Raw genomic sequence first — 19,246 nt, 5'->3', positions numbered from 1 at the left:
GGCTTGTAAGTAAGCATTTCACGGTAAAGTCTACACTTGTTGTATTCGGCGCATGTGACACAGTTTGATTTGATGAAAACCAGTTCTGACATGGATTTGAAACAGAAAAAACTGTTATTCTGACATGGCGTTGATACAGAGGCACAGGAGGCTGAGGCGGCAGTAAGTGGGTTTTTCAACCCAAGCAGCTGTTGTCCTTACGGGAGCGTCTCTCCGGATATGGTTCAACTCCCAACTGGCAGCATACGCTGGGCCCCCGAGCAGCCTAAAGCACTGCACGTAAGAGACAGGTGGTGACTGTGTGCTGCTATGTAACAGGAAAATGGAGCAACCAAAAATATGCCAAAAGCTCCTTTTAGTTTGGAAGGAATCGTATACATGCACTATCCCAAATGTATGGCTTAAAAAACAAATCAAGCTAAGTTTAGTTTTAAATTAGGCATGGTGAACATTTATTAGGTCTACAGATTAAAAAGTGGTTGATTATGACAAACACAATGATGCAATGTGTTGAGCTATCCGTGGTTTGTCGGTAATTAGGGGTTTGTGTGAGAGAGAATATGTGTGACAGGCAGATTTCTGGTTGTTTTTAGGAGGTGCCTCAACCACACAGGATATGGCTAGTCTGAAGTGGACAGGTTAAGCTCTGTGCTCCCATTTCTGTGACTCAAATGCTCTGTTTACAGTAATTTCTGCTAGCATTCTGTTTACAGTAGATTCTGGTAGCCACACTTGCTCTGTTTACAGTAGTTTCTGATAGCCACACTTGCTCTGTTTACAGTAGTTTCTGCTATCCACACTTGCTCTGTTTACAGTAGTTTCTGCTATCCACGCGTCATTGCCATTGTTATTTACATTTACTTCATTTAGCAGACGCTCTTATCCAGAGCGACTTACAGTAGTGAGGAAATACATTTGAATTGTAATACTTTTTTTGTACTGGTCCCCTCTGGGAATCGAACCCACAACCCTGGCGCTGCAAGTGCCATGCTCTATCAACTGAGCTACACGGAACCTTATGAATGTTCTACAGGCGCCGCAGCCATCTATATTTGTGCCCAAATGTTTGCCATCAAAATCATGTCGTCAAATTTGCTTTAGACAGACTGCAATGTTGTCATTAGCCAGCATAGTTGGCTAACGTTAGTATGGTCTCCCCTCAAATCTTATTTAGCTAGCTAACGTTATACTGCATATATATAGTCAACCTGGTGACATCAAAATAATGCCCAAAGGTTTTCCTGCTTATTATTTATCTCAATTTTAGAAATGTCCTTTTATTTCCAAGCCACTGTAATGCACTTTTTATGGAATCTTCATCAGCGCACATTTGACAAAGCATTGAGTAGAATGCTCCATGGGCATTGTGACAAAACGTGCAACCCATGAAATAGTCCCCTTCAGGCAGGGAATGTACTTTTCCCTCTTGTTCTCGGTTTGGACCCAGGCGCTTTGCTCCTATGTGTTCAGTCCTTCTGCTAGCTGATGCTGCCCGTGGGGCAGAGGGACACGCACAGAGAGGACTGCCGTTGTCAGCACTATTTATCCCTTTTATCTGCTGAGTCGTCCACAGCAGCGTGTCACAGAAACTAGAAACAGTCTGATCATGTCAACAACACATCAGTTTTCCCCCTCCCTCACACCAAAGTGAATCTTCTGTGGTACTGCCTACTGGGCATTATGCAGTTCAATCTGTCAGTTTGGATTTCTTCTTCGTTTTTCAGTCAGGGACACCATTCTCTTCATGCTCCTCAATGTTCATGCCCCTATTTATGCCATAAATAATTTAATATGATTTTAAAAGTTCACGGCAATGCTTATCCATGTGCACCACAAAAGAGTACTTAACCAAGCTCTGACTCCTTAGTACATTACCCACCTCCCAGAAAAGACAAGCTAAAGCGCTAGCTAGCTTTTTACGCTAATTAAATAATGTTTTTGTGAGGACTGTAAAGATCATTTATTTGGCTGCAGATGTATGTGAGGTTCCTTGGGCTTGTCTTTCTCTGCCCCCAAACAACTCATTTAGAACTCCTGATGCCTGTTTTTATTTAATTATTTTACATTTTGTATTACTCAGTAATTAGTGTGTGTATTGGGGAGGGTGTTTTGTGTGTGTGTGCTAGAAAGAGAGTGTGTGTGTGTGGGCAGTGAGTGAGGAGCATCCTCGGCAGCTCCTACAGGCTGGGGTCAGAGTGTGTGGTGGGAACAAGGCGACCGAGGCTCTGTGAAGGTAAGACTCTTCGAAAGCAGCCAACTCGGATGCGTACAGTAGTAGCAAAATCTTCCCTGCTGTTAAACAGGTTGACATCCTCATACACACACACACATTCTAAAACACACTGGCATACACAAACATGGCAAACCCACCGTACACGCAAATCGTACTCACTCAATCTCATCCAGCCAATGGAAAGTGGTCACGAACGCAGCACTCCTGAGACGTCAGCTGCCCTGTTGCCGGGGTAAAGAGGGAAGTGGAGGCAGAAAAGTGAATGAAGTCTGCCTTGACAATGTCACAGCCTCCGCTCAGGTCTGACGCCAGCACTTCTACCGGCCGTGTGAAATTGGCCTGAAAGCTTCAATGGGGAGGCAGTGACCAATACTGAAAGCCGTGTCTGATGCTGTTAACTCACTTTAGTATCAGCACCTAAATCGGATCAGACGACTGCAGCTGAGACTGAAGTGGTCTCGGAGCTTAGACGTTAAACTGGTGATCGCCTCTGATTTATTCTGTGTTGGTTATTTTGAGATGTTTGTCAACAGATTATTGTGTGTGTCGGTAATTAGGGGTTTGGATTTGTGTGTGAGAATATGAGTTTGTGGCAGGCATATTTCTGGTTGTTTTAGGAGGTGCCTCAACCACACATAGTATGTGGCTAGTCTAAAGTGGACAGATTATGCTCTGCACCCCCTGGGGAGGTGTGTGAGTGTTTGCATTTTTGTGATTCAAATGCTTTGTTTAGTAGTTTCTGCAAGTCACACTGTTCTGTTTACAGTCATTTCTGGTAGCCTTTCAGCAAGGGAGGCCATTTTCCTAAATTGGTAATGGAAAGGAATTTGCTCACACGAGGTCAGTTCAGGTCAGTTGCACTAAGCATCAACACAGTTACTTTTCAGTTGCTATAATGTTATTGTAGTGCTCTGTCACAGTGTTGTCTATGGTCAGACCACCTACAATATTATGGTCATATAATTACTTCTGTAACCCTGAATTATAGGATCTCTGTGACCTACAATATACTGTCAAATCTCAATGTTTAATTTTAGGACATTTTTAAAACCCTCAGTCATGAAACACAACACATGGCCTCACACCACGGTCTGGCAAAGTCTGGAGCCAGGGCTATTCTAGGACTTTCTTTTAGGTCCTCTGAGGTCTTTTGTCAGTTCCCAAAAGGCTTTCACAAAGCAAATTACAAATTCATATACTTTAATTTAGCGGTTGTGTGGCTAGACTTGGCTGTGCATACTACTAGTGGGGCAGCCCCTAGCTGTGCCCCCATGCCAGGAACTTTTCGGACCTGGATTTATTGGGATTGGATAAAGCACTGTCCCCTGTCATTTGTTTTGGTAAACAGCTGTGGGATAGTGTTGGAGAATTGAGCACACTCAGTTGATCTAAGCTCACGAGGAATTTGGATGTACAAATCCCAGATTTCCCCGTTTAAATACAGATGGATGGCACGGCCAGTTTAACTCGTTATCAGCGGGCATAGGATCACATAAGCAAGCCATGACTCAGGGACCTCCATAACACTAAAGGAATAGACCTGTGCTCCTCCATAACCCTAAAGGAATAGACCTCCATAACCCTAAAGGAATAGACCTCCATAACCCTAAAGGAATAGACCTGCATAACACTAAAGGAATAGACCTCCATAACACTAAAGGAATAGGCATCCATAACACTAAAGGAATAGGCATCCATAACCCTAAAGGAATAGACCTCCATAACCCTAAAGGAATAGACCTCCATAACCCTAAAGGAATAGACCTCCATAACACTAAAGGAATAGACCTCCATAACACTAAAGGAATAGGCCTGTGCTCCTCTATCATTTTCAAATCAAACAATACATTTGACTTTGGTAAAAACAATCACACTACATAACAACAAAATGAGAATAAACTGGGTCAATATAAGATTGCATACGTGCAGGTGCCTTGGTAGAAGAGTGGGGTAACATCTCACAGCAAGAACCAACAGATCTGGTGCAGTCCATGAGGAGGAGATGCACTGTAGTACTTAATGCAGCTGATCGCCACACCAGATACTGACTGTTACCTTTGATTTTGACCCCCCCATTTGTTCAGGGACACATTATTCAATTTCTGTTAGTCACATGTCTGTGGAACTTGTTAAGTTTCTTTTTTTTTTTTTAGTTTATAAGCAAACCAAGCATGACAATTGCGTACTTTTTCCACCACTGTACTTAAATACATATTAAACCAGATACTTTTCGACGTTTACTCAAGTAGTATTTTACTGGGTGACTCACTTTTACTTGTCATTTTCTATTAGAATATCAATACTTTTACTCAGGTATGGCAACTTTTTTCACCACTGGTTATGAGTAACAGTGTGTGTATTTATTATGGATCCCCATTAGCTGCTGCCAAGGCAGCAGCTACACTTACTGGGGTCTGGCAAAATTGAGGCAGTGTGTGACCCACTGTGTGTGTGTGTGTGTGTGTGTGCCTCACTCGTGGGTGACTGCCTGCCTGCCTGATGGCTACTAGTGAGATTTGGGTCATATTCTACACATATATGGTAAACGTGTTGTGTCTGAAACGGCTCCTAATGTAGTGCACTACTTTTGACCAGAGCCCTATGGGGAATAGGGTGCTATGTAGTGCACTACTTTTGACCAGAGCCCTATGGGGAATAGGGTGCTATGTAGTGCACTACTTTTGACCAGAGCCCGATGGAGAATAGGGTGCTATGTAGTGCACTACTTTTGACCAGAGCCCTATGGGGAATAGGGTGCTATGTAGTGCACTACTTTTGACCAGAGCCCTATGGGGAATATGCTACCATTTCGGGGACACACACACACTGTCAATCTAGAGCTGTGTTCAAAGGAAATTTAATCATATCTTGCTGGGCGAGAGATTAAAAAGTGTGTATTCTCATTCTATTCTTCTGAATACACGCTGTCCTAGGGTGCAGCCGGTTGCCAAGCGCCCTCTCTAAAACATACACTTCACTTCTGGTTGTATACTGTTTGAAAGCGCGCCATCTAGGGGTTTTTCAGGGAGTTGCAGAGAATTGGACCACACTGCTCATCTGAGCCAATTCGGCCATTGTTCAGATAGGTCTTTGCTGTTAATAATAAATGTATCAGGTTTAGAACAAAAAAAATCTAACGACTGCATCTCAGTGCAAGAGGCGTCACTACAGACCCTGGTTCGACTCCAGGCTTTATCAAAACCGGCCATGATTGGGAGTCCCATAGGGCGGCGCACAATTGGCCCAGCATCGTTAGGGTTTGTTAGGCCGTCATTGTAAATAAGAATTTGTTCTCAACTGACTTGCCTAGTTGAATAAAGAATAAATATATTTTAGATTCAGGAAAAGCCTATGTTGGAATAGGAGTACTTATTCTGTTCATATAATCTTACTCATACTTTATTCTGTTCTGTTGATTGTACATATGGAATGTCAGTGACTGACAGTGATCATGATGTCTCTCTCCAGATGTGAATGACTGTGCCAACCAGCCGTGCCAAAACGGTGGCTCCTGTAGGGACCTGAATGGAGACTTCAACTGCCGCTGTCCGTCCCCCTACGTGGGCAAGCACTGCCAACTGCGTGAGTACCATTCTCTATCTCACACACACACACACACACACACACACACACACACACTGGCTCTCTATTAGCCATATTCTGCCATGTTATTTCTAAGTGCAATAAAATGCATTAGCCTGAATGTGATTGACTACGTTACATTAATGTAATTTGGGGGATCGTCCAAAGCTGGCCCAGGTTTGTTTTTAAATTAAGTTAAATTGATGTTCTTAAGGAAAATGAGTTGTGATGCTTTAGGTAGATGGTCAATATTTGTGTCTGTGAGCCTGAATCATGGCCGTGTAGGACAGCGTTAGGAGCTACTGTAGTTCAGTCAGTGGACTACGCATGGGTTGGAAGCAGTCTGCCAGATGTTGTGGGGCGTGTATGTGTCCATACTGTATGAAATAATAAACCAGACTATCTTAACCACATGTTACCTTTTTAGTTTCTCTTCCTATTGCATCTGAGTGCATCTGTCTTGTCTGTGTTTTTCTGACGTCTGTCTCTGTCTGTCCATCCCTCAGGTTGTATCTCTCTGTTGGGAATGGAGGGCGGAGGCATTGCTGAGTCTCAGATCTCGGCCTCGTCGGTGCACTACGGATTCCTGGGCCTGCAGCGCTGGGGGTCTGAGCTGGCACGCCTCCACAACAAGGGCCTGGTTAACGCCTGGACCTCAGCCTCCTATGACAGGAACCCCTGGATAGAGGTCAGTACGGTACAACAGTCAGGCTCCAATACCACTGGCTCGTGTTGTTTAAGCATAAAAACAGAAGAAAACTGACTGAAGCCAAGAGACTACCTGGTGTTGTCTAATGAGAAAAGCTTTTTCTCAATGATCTGGTGCAGTTCCTAATGAACATGACCCTGATATCTCGCTTATCTACTGATCTAGTCTAGCAGGTTATCTCGCTTATCTACTGATCTAGTCTAGCAGGTTATCTCGCTTATCTACTGATCTAGTCTAGCAGGTTATCTCCTGATCTAGTCTAGCAGGGTATCTCTCCCTTATCTACTGATCTAGTCTAGCAGGGTATCTCTCCCTTATCTACTGATCTAGTCTAGCAGAGTATCTCTCCCTTATCTACTGATCTAGTCTAGCAGAGTATCTCCATAGTAAAGTATCTCTTATCTACTGATATAGTCTAGCAGGGCAAGGAAGAGACCCTTTATGGAGGATAGGTCCAACATCATTATGGGGGATAGGTCCAACATCATTATGGGGGATAGGTCCAACATCATTATGGAGGATAGGTCCAACATCATTATGGAGGATAGGTCCAACATCATTATGGGGGATAGGTCCAACATCATTATGGGGGATAGGTCCAACATCATTATGGGGGATAGGTCCAACATCATTATGGGGGATAGGTCCAACATCATTATGGGGGATAGGTCCAACATCATTATGGGGGATTGGTCAAAGCAATATATTGTGGCTGCCTACAAGGGAATAACTTTCACCGGTCTTTTTTTCATTTTTTTCCCCCATATCAGTGCAGATAAGACTGGGACATACTTTAATTCTGACGATGTAAAAAGTGTTTTATTCTCTGAGACTCATTGATGAATGTTGTTGGCGTGGACCGTGTCACATTTTTTTGCCTTTTTTACATACAGATTGAATGCTGTCATTCCCCTCTGTGTGCAGTGAAAGTTTCATGACTCTCTAGGATCAGTCATTCGAAACATTATCTTTGTTAATGTTGACTAGTATATCGTAGCACATCTGACAGTAAACCATGTTGACTAATTTGTAAGTCGCTCTGGATAAGAGCGTCTGCTAAATGACTTAAATGTAAAATGTAAATGACTAGTACAGTTGAAGTCAGAAGTTTACATACACCTTAGCCAAATACATTTAAACTCAGTTTTTCATAATTCCTGACATTTAATCCTAGTAAATATTCCCTGTCTTAGGTCAGTTAGGATCACCACTTTATTTTAAGAATGTGAAATCTTAGAATAATAGTAGAGTGATTTATTTCAGCTTTTATTTATTTCACATTCCCGGTGGGTCAGAAGTTTACATACACTCAATTAGTATTTGGTAGCATTGCCTTGAAATTGTTTAACTTGGGTCAAACGTTTCGGGTAGCCTACCACAAGCTTCCCACAATAAGTTAGGTGAATTTTGGCCAATTTATCCTGACAGAGCTGGTGTAACTGAGTCAGGTTTGTAGGCCTCCTTGCTCGAACACACTTTTTCAGTTCTGCCCACAGATTTTCTATAGGATTGAGGCCAGGGCTTTGTGATGGCCGCTCCAATACCTTGACTTTGTTGTCCTTAAGCAATTTTGCCACAACTTTGGAGGTATGCCTGGGGTCATTGTCCATTTGGAAGACCCAAGCTTTAACTTCCTGACTGATGTCTTAAGATGTTGCTTCAATATATCCACATTTTCCTTATGTTGCCATCTATTTTGTGAAGTGTACCAGTCCTTCCTGCAGCAAAGCACCCCCACAACATGATGCTGCCACCCCCGTGCTTCACGGTTGGGATGCTGTTCTTCGGCTTGCAAGCCTCCCCCTTTTTCCTCCAAACATAACGATGGTCATTATGGCCAAACAGTTCTATTTTTGTTTCATCAGACCAGAGGACATTTCTCCAAAAAGTACCATCTTTGTTCCCATGTGCAGTTGCAAACCATAGTCTGGCTTTTTATGGCGGTTTTGGAGCAGTGGCTTCTTCCTTGCTGAGTGGCCTTTCAGGTTATATCGATATAGCACTCGTTTTACTGTGGTTATAGATACTTTTGTACCTGTTTCCTCCAGCATCTTCACAAGGTCCTTTGCTGCTGTTCTGGGATTGACTTGTACTTTTTGCACCAAAGTACGTTCATCTCTAGGAGACAGAATGCGTCTCCTTCCTGAGAGGTATGACGGCTGCGTGGTCCCATGGTGTTTATACTTGTGTACTATTGTTTGTACAGATGAACGTGGTACCTTCAGGCATTTGGAAATTTGCTCCCAAGGATGAACCAGACTTGTGAAGGTCTACCATTTTTTTCTGAGGTCTTGGCTGATTTCTTTTGATTTTCTCATGATGTCAAGCAAAGAGGCACTGAGTTTGAAGGTAGGCCATGAAATACATCCACAGGTACACCTCCAATTGACTCAAATTATGTCAATTAGCCTGTCAGAAACTTCTAAAGCCATGACATAATTTTCAGGGATTTTCCAAGCCGTTTAAAGGCAGAGTCAACTTAGTGTATGTAAACTTCTGACCCACTGGAATTGTGATACAGTGAAATAATCTGTCTGTGAACAATTGTTGGAAAAATGACTTGTCATGCACAAAGTAGATGTCCTAACCGACTTGCCAAAACTATAGTTTGTTAACAAGAAATTTATGGAGTGGTTGAAAAACGAGTTTTAATGACTCCAACCTAAGTGTATGTAAACTTCTGACTTCAACTGTATCTGACAGTTAACCATGTTGACTAGTATATAGTGATCTGACAGTAAACCATGTTGACTAGTATATAGTGATAGATCTGACAGTAAACCATGTGTGTGTTTGTCCTTTGTGCAGATTAACATGCAGAGGAAGATGCGTTTCACGGGCATCGTGACGCAGGGCGCCAGCCGCATGGGGTCAGCAGAGTTCATCAAGGCCTTTAAAGTGGCGTCCAGTCTGGACGGGAGGACCTACACTATGTACCGCCTGGACAGACAGACAAAGGACACTGTGAGTGAAAACACACACACACTCACATCCTCTGATGTGTACACACAGACACACACACACACTATGACAGATTTCTGCATTTGCACCATCTTCTACATATAGTGCATGTTTTGAGAGTTCTATTTAGGGTCTAGGGCAGGGGTCTTGAACTCTGACCCTACGAGTTCCGGAGTCTGCTGGGTTTCTGTTCTACCTGATTAATTTCACCCACCTGGTGTCCCAGGTCTAAATCATTATTTTCACTGTTCCCCTCTAATCAGGGACTAACTGGCTTCGACATCCAGGGTTGAGTTTGAGGGGAATAGGTTATACATTCTATTCAGGGAATTTGGTGCCATTTCCCTGGATATGAATGAAAGGCATAGATTTGTTTGGGTTGGAGAGCTCTGCCTTTTACAGTCACGCCGGGGCCACCCGTATGAAAAATGTATGCATGCATGACTAAGTCACTTGAGACCAAATGTAATATTCTTCATTTCTTCTATCCCTCCAGGTGTTCGTGGGGAACGTGGACAACGACAGCACCAAGACCAACCTGTTTGACCCTCCAATCATCGGCCAGTACTTCCGCATCATCCCCGTGGTCTGTCGCAAGGCCTGCACCCTGCGCTTGGAACTGGTGGGCTGTGAGCTCAATGGTAAACACAGACGTGCATGCTTACTTACACACAGACGCGCGCGCACAAATACACTCTGACGCATGCGGACATACCGATAACAATGTTAACAAACTCAAACTGAATGGGGTTTTGGTTTCAGTGTGTCGGATGGTTCTATGGTACAGAGAGTTTTGCGTTTTACCAGCCGGTTTTTGGTTGACGTCTGACTGAAATTATACTGTGGGAAATAAGTCTGATCCAGTCTGACTCAGTACCTGTAAAGATACTCATACTGCCCACTTTGCATCAGTCCTGTCTGGTTGGAAAAACTAAAATCATCTGAAAAAGGGATTAATCAACAACATATGGACATTTTTGCGGTGGAAACATTGGCTACGACGTCTATCGTGTAAATAAATCTGTTTTTGGGGGGGGGATTGTAACCAAGTCATATTGATCATCACAACCTTGTATCCACGCTAGTAGAACTAGCGAGATATTTTGGACTGCCTTTATGTCCTCTGCTGCATTTATCATGATGCCATGGGTTATCTGGCTTGGTTGTATCCTGATGCCATGGGTTATCTGGCTTGGTTGTATCCTGATGCCGTGGGTTATCTGGCTTGGTTTAATTTACTGGGGGAAAATGTGTCTGTTTTAAAAGTGGTCAGAAATGTCCATCTTTGACTCCGTCAAAGTGCAGATTGTTATTGGTTATGATGTTTCCACGTGTACCTCGTACTACACTCACCACCACACACACATGCACGCTACAAACAACATCCTGCAACACACACTGACTAAGTGAAGTGTACGACTCACTGCGTCTCAGTCCATCTAATCTACATGGTACTGATACTGTTGTGGATGTACGACTCACTGCGTCTCAGTCCATCTAACCTACATGCTCCACTAGTTGGCTGCCATATGTTGTCCATCTCTCTCTCTGTCTCTCTCTGTCTCTCCAAACTCTGTCCTGGGGATTCCAAGGGTTGCACATTTCCTTTTCCCCCCCTAGTACTACACAGCTAAATCAAATAACCAACTCGTCCTCAGCTTTGATTATTTGAATCAGCTGTGTATTTCTAGGACAAAACCCAGGACCGAGTTCAGGAAACCCTTCATCAAAGTCATAACATGGGCTGTACAAAGTTCGGCCAACTTGGTTTGAAAATGTAGCATTTTAAATGACCGCCAAAAAGCTCCCAAGACAATTGCATTCTATCATCAGAGAGCCAACGTGAAAATAAGTTGGGCGAACTCTGTATTCCTTATGTCTATATGTGTCTCTATGTGTTTTCACTACTCCGTCCACCTCACCACAACTCTGGTCGTTACTGGCTGTCGTCATCCATGTGCTTTCAGTGTGCTGTTCACCGGCTGGCTGGCTTGGGCCTTTCCTGTCCATCTCTTGTCTATCATACTTCTCTCTCTCTCTCTCTTTCCCTCCCGCGGCTTGTGGTCTCACTTCACAGTGTATTCAAACACGGCAGGTTGCTCCGAGCCCCTGGGCATGAAGTCGCGCCTGCTCGCCGACCGCCAGATCTCGGCCTCCAGCGTCTACCGCACCTGGGGCATTGAGCCGTTCACCTGGCAACCACACTACGCTCGGCTGGACAAGCAGGGCAAGACCAACGCCTGGACGGCGGACGCCACCAAACGCTCTGAGTGGCTGCAGGTAACTGCAGGGGGTTCAGAGGGGATTTTGGGAAGTGGTGTGGGTGGTGGGGTCACTTAGTGCGCAGCAGATATCCTAGAGGTTATAGCATTGGGCCAGTAATCAAAAGTTTGCTGGTTCGAATACCCGAGCCAACAATGTGAAACATCTGTCGTTGAGCCCCATGAGCAAGGCACTTAACCCTTATTTACTCCAGAGGTGTCGTACTACTGTGTGTGACCCTGTAAAACAGGGGTGTCAAAGTCAAATGGACGGAGGGCCAAATAAAAAATTTAGCTACAAGCCGAGGGCCGGACTGTTCGAATGTTCATTGAAAATTTTTTAAATGACGCATATAGTCTAGTGAACCTAATTGAACCTACTGAAAACCTAACAAATATATTCCAATATGATCAGATAAATAAAGCAATATTTTCTTATGGCTCTGTCAGTAATCTTTAATTTTCAACAGACACAAAAGACAAATTTCCTTTATATAAAAATCCCCATAACATGAACATTAAATGAAAGAAACCGGTATTCAAGGCACCATCAGTAGCCTATATTTTCTATTTTAGCAAAAGTGGGCTAAATTTACTTCAAAGAAAAAAACAATAATAGCAATTTTCTATCATCCACTCAACTGAAATATTTTTAAAATATAATTGGATTGAAATACAATAAAATAAAGTGCAAAAATCTATTAATCAAAAACAACACTTTGTTTAAGGAGAAGTAACATGCAGTGAAAACAAATATTAAACTTTAACTTTTAAACTTGAACTGAGTAAAAACTCTAAATATGTGATTGCACAGTAATGTTCACTTGTTTGAGGTTGAGGGTGATACTTGGTGGTGTCCCATCTTTTCCACAAGTTCATCAATGTTCGGGGTAAGGCTCTGAGCTGAGGAAATCCTCAGAATTGAGTGGAGGTGTTCAGCAGTAAGTCGACTTCTGTGTGATGTTTTGTTCAGGTTCATCAAAGAAAACAGTTGTTCACACAGGTATGTGCTGCCAAACATAGACAACGTTTGAGCAGCCTGGATGCGCAGCTGGGGCATTGTGTCGGGGAGGAAACGGGCGAACTCCGCAGCACCCACTGCCGCATATTTTGCCCTCAGTGCATCATTGCATTGGAGGTCAATCAACTCCATTTGGAGGTTTGGTGGTGAGCTTTCCACGTCAACAGCAAATGGGTTACCGAGCAGTTCCAACCTGCTTTTTTGTGCTTCAAAGTCAGCAAATCGGCGTCGAAAGTCAGCGGCAAGCATACCTATTTTATCAGCCAACTGTGCGCTCGGGAACGCACTGGTAGAGAGCTTCTCTTTCATGGTCTGGCAGCTGGGAAAGTGGCTCAAATTTTCTTTACGCATCTGCGTCTCCCACAGAGTCAGTTTGGTTTTAAATGCCTTCACTGTACTGTACATATCAGAGATGACATGATCCCGACCCTGCAGCTGCAAGTTCATTGCATTCAGATGACTCGTAATGTCACACAGAAAAGCCATTTCACACAGAAACATTTCGTCTCGGAGTTGTGTTGTGTCTTTCCCTTTGCTGTCCAAGAACAGACAAATCTCCTCACGAAGCTCGAAACATCTTTGAAGCACCTTTCCCTGGCTTAGCCATCGCACCTCTGTGTGATAAGGCAAATCACCATGCTCCGTTTCTAACTCCGTCAGAAATGCCTTGAACTGGCGGTGATTCAAACCTTTGGCTCTGATAAAGTTAACTGTGCGCGTGATGATGCTCATTACATGCTCCATTTTCAAGGCTTTACCGCACAACGCTTCCTGGTGTATGATACAATGATAAGCTGTCAGCTCACCTGTCGCGTTTTCCTCTTGCATCTTTTCCCGTATCTTCGCCACCAGTCCGCTCCTGTGTCCACACATCGCAGGTGCTCCGTCGGTTGTCAAACCCACGAGTTTTTCCCAAGGCAGCTCCATCTCATTTACACAGCAGCCTACTGCTCGGTGCGTCACCGTTGCATTGTGGGAAATGTAGTATTGGTGCGTGTAAAAGATCTGCGGGCTGCCGGCTTGCTGCGGTCTGCGGGCCGGTTCTAATAATAAATCAAGATCATCCCAGGGGCCGTAAAAAACCTTCTCGCGGGCCGGATGTGGCCCGCGGGCCTTGACTCTGACATATATGCTGTAAAACAACACATTTCACTTCACCTATCTGGTGTGTGAGACAAAACATCTGTTTCTATTTTGGGGGGGGGGGGGGGGGGGCTATAGTTGAGGGTGATTTGTGTTGGTGAGAGAGAATCTTCCAGAACTTTCCCCGTTTACTTTACCAACAAATGATTGACATTTGCTACGGGGATGTGTAGTTCAACATCGGCAGCGTTGCCACTAGAGAAACCCTGTTTCTGTAACAGGTGGACCTGGAGTCCTGCTTGTTCTCCTTCTGTAACAGGTGGACCTGGGGTCCTGCTTGTTCTGACACGTTCTCCCTCTGTAACAGGTGGACCTGGAGTCCTGCTTGTTCTCCTTCTGTAACAGGTGGACCTGGGGTCCTGCTTGTTCTGACACGTTCTCCTTCTGTAACAGGTGGACCTGGAGTCCTGCTTGTTCTCCTTCTGTAACAGGTGGACCTGGAGTCCTGCTTGTTCTCCTTCTGTAACAGGTAGACCTGGAGTCCTGCTTGTTCTCCTTCTGTAACAGGTGGACCTGGTGTCCTGCTTGTTCTCCTTCTGTAACAGGTAGACCTGGAGTCCTGTTTGTTCTCCTTCTGTAACAGGTGGACCTGGGGTCCTGCTTGTTCTGACACGTTCTCCTTCTGTAACAGGTAGACCTGGAGTCCTGTTTGTTCTCCTTCTGTAACAGGTGGACCTGGGGTCCTGCTTGTTCTGACACGTTCTCCTTCTGTAACAGGTAGACCTGGAGTCCTGTTTGTTCTCCTTCTGTAACAGGTAGACCTGGAGTCCTGCTTGTTCTCCTTCTGTAACAGGTGGACCTGGGGTCCTGCTTGTTCTGACACGTTCTCCTTCTGTAACAGGTGGACCTGGAGTCCTGCTTGTTCTCCTTCTGTAACAGGTGGACCTGGAGTCCTGCTTGTTCTCCTTCTGTAACAGGTAGACCTGGAGTCCTGTTTGTTCTCCTTCTGTAACAGGTGGACCTGGGGTCCTGCTTGTTCTGACACGTTCTCCTTCTGTAACAGGTAGACCTGGAGTCCTGTTTGTTCTCCTTCTGTAACAGGTGGACCTGGAGTCCTGCTTGTTCTCCTTCTGTAACAGGTGGACCTGGAGTCCTGCTTGTTCTCCTTCTGTAACAGGTGGACCTGGAGTCCTGCTTGTTCTGACACGTTCTCCTTCTGTAACAGGTGGACCTGGAGTCCCCTAAGAAAATCTCAGGTATCATCACCCAGGGGGCCAAGGACTTTGGGGCGGTCCAGTTTGTCTCTGCCTTCAAGGTGTCCTACAGTGACGATGGGCAATTCTGGAGCATAGTCAAGGACGATGTCACCAGCACAGACAAGGTCTGTTTTTTTGCATCTTGACATCCAAAGAAGTGAAGCCCAACATGAATTTACCCAATGTGTGGCTGTGTAGGAAAATGGACCAATTAAAGTACTTCTTGGCTATTAAATTAAGAGGGTATTTTTTGTGTTTTTCCCCCAAGTTATAATTTACTCCTTTTTTATTTTCACACAATAAACAGAACCTCAAACAACAGTTGCCATGAGATACAGACACTTCAACATATGTCATAGATTTCATGATGTTCTATAGATTCTGTGATGGATGTTCAGTAGCTAGCTAACTAACTCCCATCTGTCTCTGTGCGTGTGATTCGACTCTCCAACCTCCAGATCTTCCCTGGCAACAGCGACAACAATGTCCACAAGAAGAACCTGTTCGAGCCTCCGTTCTACGCCCGATTCGTCCGCATCCTGCCGTGGGCGTGGCACGGGCGCATCACCTTGCGAATGGAGCTGCTGGGCTGTGACGAGTAGCCCCGCCCAAGTCTCCTCTTTCCCAGCTCCTCCTCTTCCTTTCTTTCCAAAAACCTCCTGAGCCACACCTGCACTGCCTTGCTCAGATCTGTAGAGGGCAGTAAAACACCACGTCACCACTACAACCCTGCCCCGACTGAGGAGGTACAAAACCACCTAATGGTTACTGCTAGAATTGGGTAGGGGTAATCTGATCCTAGATCTGTGCTTAAGGTCAACTTGTACCTCGAGCACACCGACTACTGCTGTGTCAGCCGGAACTGCATGGACTCTGAAACGGTCCTTCCTAGATCGGGCCTGTGTTGTGTTCAGTTTCAGAGTAGGACTGCTGATCTTATTCATTATTATGATTTTTTTTTTTTTTTCTCGAAAGGCAAAACTGATCCTAGATCAGCACTGCTACTGTATACGGGCCGAAGGCTGAACCTGAAACCCCATTGATGATGTACAATAGTAGCTCATTTAGCTGAGAGGTTTTTCCCAATAGAGGGTTTTCACCTGACCGTCCTGAAGTGAGTAGTAGTATTATCGAACACACTCGTGTGTAGTGTTAGCTTCCAAGCTGTGACTCTGCAGTGCTTTGGAAGATGTTTTGAAGAACTTTGTTTGTGTTTGCTTAATGAAGACTCCTCGTGTGACCATAGACTTGATACGAATTTTGTTCTTTTGTTATTTTTTTAAAGCAATGTATACCAAATGTATTTTGCTTTGTTGCCATGTGTATAGTCTTAGTTAACTAGTCCTAAATGCATTATGATTCATTATTATTTGCATTCTTTACTAAATTAACATTTTCATGTAAGTATACTGAACAAAAATATAAATGCAACATGCAACAATTTCAAAGATTTTAATGAGGAAATCAATCAATTGCCCTAATCTATGGATTTCATATGACTGGCAGTACAGATATGGTATCTGTTGGTCACAGATACCTTAAACAAAAAATGGGCCTCACAATGGGCCTCAGGATCTCGTCACGGTATTTTTTATGCATTCAAATGGCCATCGATAAAATGCAATTGTGTTCGTTGTCGGTAGCTTACGCCTTGCCCATACCATAACCCCACCTCCACCATGGAGCACTCTGTTCACAACATTGACATCAGAAAACCACTCGCCCACACAACGCCATACACATGGTCTGCAGTTGTGAGGCCGGTTGGATGTACTGGCTAACTCTATAAAACGATGTTGGAGGCGGTTTATGGTAGATAAATTAACATTTAAATTATCTGGCAACACATTCTGTTGGACATTCCTGCATTCAGCTTGCCAATTGCACGCTCCCTCAGAACTTTAGACATCTGTGGCATTGTGTTGTGTGACAAAACTGCATATTTTAGAGTGGCCTTTTATTGTCCCCAGCACAAGGTGCACCTGTGTAATGACCATGCTGTTTAATCAGCTTCTTGTTATGCCACACCTGTCAGGTGAATGGATTATCACTAACGGGGATGTAAAGACATTTGTTCTCAATTTTAAAGAAATAAGCTTTTTAAGCATATGGAAAATGTCTGGGAACTGTTATTTCAGTTAATGAAACATGGGACCAACACTTTACATGTTGCCTTTTTATATTTTTGTTCAGCATAGTAGCAGACTTTAACATTTAGAAAGCATAGAGACTCTTATTCTGTAATCTTGTGACATTCCAAAACCCCAAAGTAGTTGAATTCTATTTTAGTTGGTTATTTTTTGCCAAAGAGAATCTAAAAGTGCAGAAATACTACCTTACAGTATGTGGTGTTATAACATGTGTTATAACTAAAGTACGTGGTGTATTATAACTCGATGTACTTTGATTGAGATGTCTGTCCTATAAGAATAGTTTTACTATCACAACTCGCAGTGCATAATCAATGTGATGCATTTATTACTAATTGACAAATATTATAAAGTTAAAAAAAATATAGAAAATATCGAGTTAGCAAGTTCACGATGCTGCCGAATGTCTTTCTCAGGTCAAGGCAGATCCATTCTAGCCTGATCCCAGATCTGTTTGTGCTGTCTTGCTAAACACAACCATAAGAGTTGTCAAGACAGCAGAACTGATCTGGGACAAGGTAGATCTATTCCTTTTGTATGTGCTACTGGTGTTGTTATAACACTCCATGATACACAGCTCCACTCAATATCACTCAGCCATGTTTTCATATATTTTTTTAATGATATTGTTTTTTATATATTTTTTAAGGCACTTTCAGAGTCAGTTTGATTATTCTTTGCTGAGGTGTGGAAAATTGTGAAACCCAAAGTTTTCTACATTGAAGAAATACCGTATACATATTGACCCTACATGTAGATTGAGTGTTGGGAAACAAAGATTTGTTAGGCAAAGATAAAGATACTAGGCGTCTGTCGTTTCACTGCATAGGAGAACGGTGTATATATGGCTTCCATAAGTTATCAGGAAGCAATTTAGATTTCTCTGTAGATTTCTGACCGGCAATAGCAGCCAAAAACCACATTTCCATCAGTTTTTATTTCTCAGCTGGTTATCCTACCTAGTGTAAATACTTGTTATAAATTGTTCCTAGAAGATGGAATGTTTAGCAGCAGACTAATCAAATGCCATCCATTTCTCACGAGGGCCAAAATTATGCGTAGAAATCGAAGGCTGTGGCCACACTGATAAGATAGAAAATGGAAAAAAATGTCATAAAAAAAAAAAAGATTTATACGGTTGCACTGAACGTATGACATGACCGGCGATCTCCATATTGCTCCTAGGTCATAGCTAACGTTGTAAACATCCCTCTTTGGGCTTGTGCAATAAGTTATTAGTTTTGATATGAATGAATCTGAATCGAACAGGAACAGCTGGGAACATGTTGATAGATATACACGCGGACAACGACGCATTTTCAAGGCTATGGATGGAGGGTAGTGTCGAACACTGTCCAAATATGTATGATCTTTTGCAGACTGTTTCAAAACGGTTATCTGATGTCTGCATGCGTTGTATTGACTATGATTTCTCAGTTCCAACAGAGAAGTTTTGATTTATATTGTTTATTCTGTACACTTAAAAAAAAAAAAAGAGAGAGAGATTGTTCATCGGACTAGTTATTTCCGGTTCTTTCATTCCACAATGTCCTGGTTTTATTTGTCATGAAAAAATATACAATTGATGTGTTTTTATGCGATATTATTAGTTACACATACTTTACATTTTACAGTATTCTGACTGGATCTGATTTCATTTTGGTCATGTTTCTGTTAAGAGAATTCCCTTATGTTTGGCCTTTTTGTAACTCTCAAGACATAAATAATAAAGGACTTAAATGCAGAAAGCTTGTATATCGTACAGTAAATAAACTGGTTAAAATGTCAGACTTTCTCCATTTCACCTGTATTGGGTTAAAGGTGCAATCGGGATATTTGCTGACATTTTTGGTCAATCCTCACGGGCAGAAACACAAATCCCATATTGTAGATTTAACCCTACAGTAACCTGAATCCATTAGACCTGAATCCATTACAGACATTTTCATTTCAAAAGGAGAAGATTAAAAGGGCTGAAATCTTTGGGTCA

At 43.2% G+C, this 19,246-nt stretch overlaps 1 protein-coding gene across 3 annotated transcripts in view; it reads left to right on the top strand.

Annotated features, from left to right (window-relative positions):
- The window catches only part of LOC139578133 (lactadherin-like), a 41,008-nt gene extending 22,004 nt beyond the window's left edge, over positions 1 to 19,004 (top strand). The window contains exons 4-10 of one of the 3 annotated variants that reach the window (XM_071405379.1): positions 5,702 to 5,815; positions 6,322 to 6,503; positions 9,333 to 9,488; positions 9,982 to 10,126; positions 11,563 to 11,765; positions 15,076 to 15,231; positions 15,565 to 19,004. In XM_071405379.1, coding sequence (XP_071261480.1) covers positions 5,702 to 5,815; positions 6,322 to 6,503; positions 9,333 to 9,488; positions 9,982 to 10,126; positions 11,563 to 11,765; positions 15,076 to 15,231; positions 15,565 to 15,708 — 1,100 coding nt within the window. In that variant the 3' untranslated portion in view covers positions 15,709 to 19,004. Of the gene's footprint in view, positions 1 to 5,701; positions 5,816 to 6,321; positions 6,504 to 9,332; positions 9,489 to 9,981; positions 10,127 to 11,562; positions 11,766 to 14,131; positions 14,354 to 15,075; positions 15,232 to 15,564 lie in introns of those variants that run through there. The other 2 variants (XM_071405380.1, XM_071405382.1) reach the window with 2 other exon arrangements.
- Positions 19,005 to 19,246: the final 242 nt, after the last annotated feature.

Source organism: Salvelinus alpinus, chromosome 6 (genome assembly GCF_045679555.1).
Source record: "Salvelinus alpinus chromosome 6, SLU_Salpinus.1, whole genome shotgun sequence".
In the NCBI taxonomy this organism is placed as follows: Eukaryota; Metazoa; Chordata; class Actinopteri; order Salmoniformes; family Salmonidae; genus Salvelinus; species Salvelinus alpinus.
Note: the sequence above shows the minus strand (reverse complement) of the source record. Positions and strands in the feature narration are given on the sequence as shown.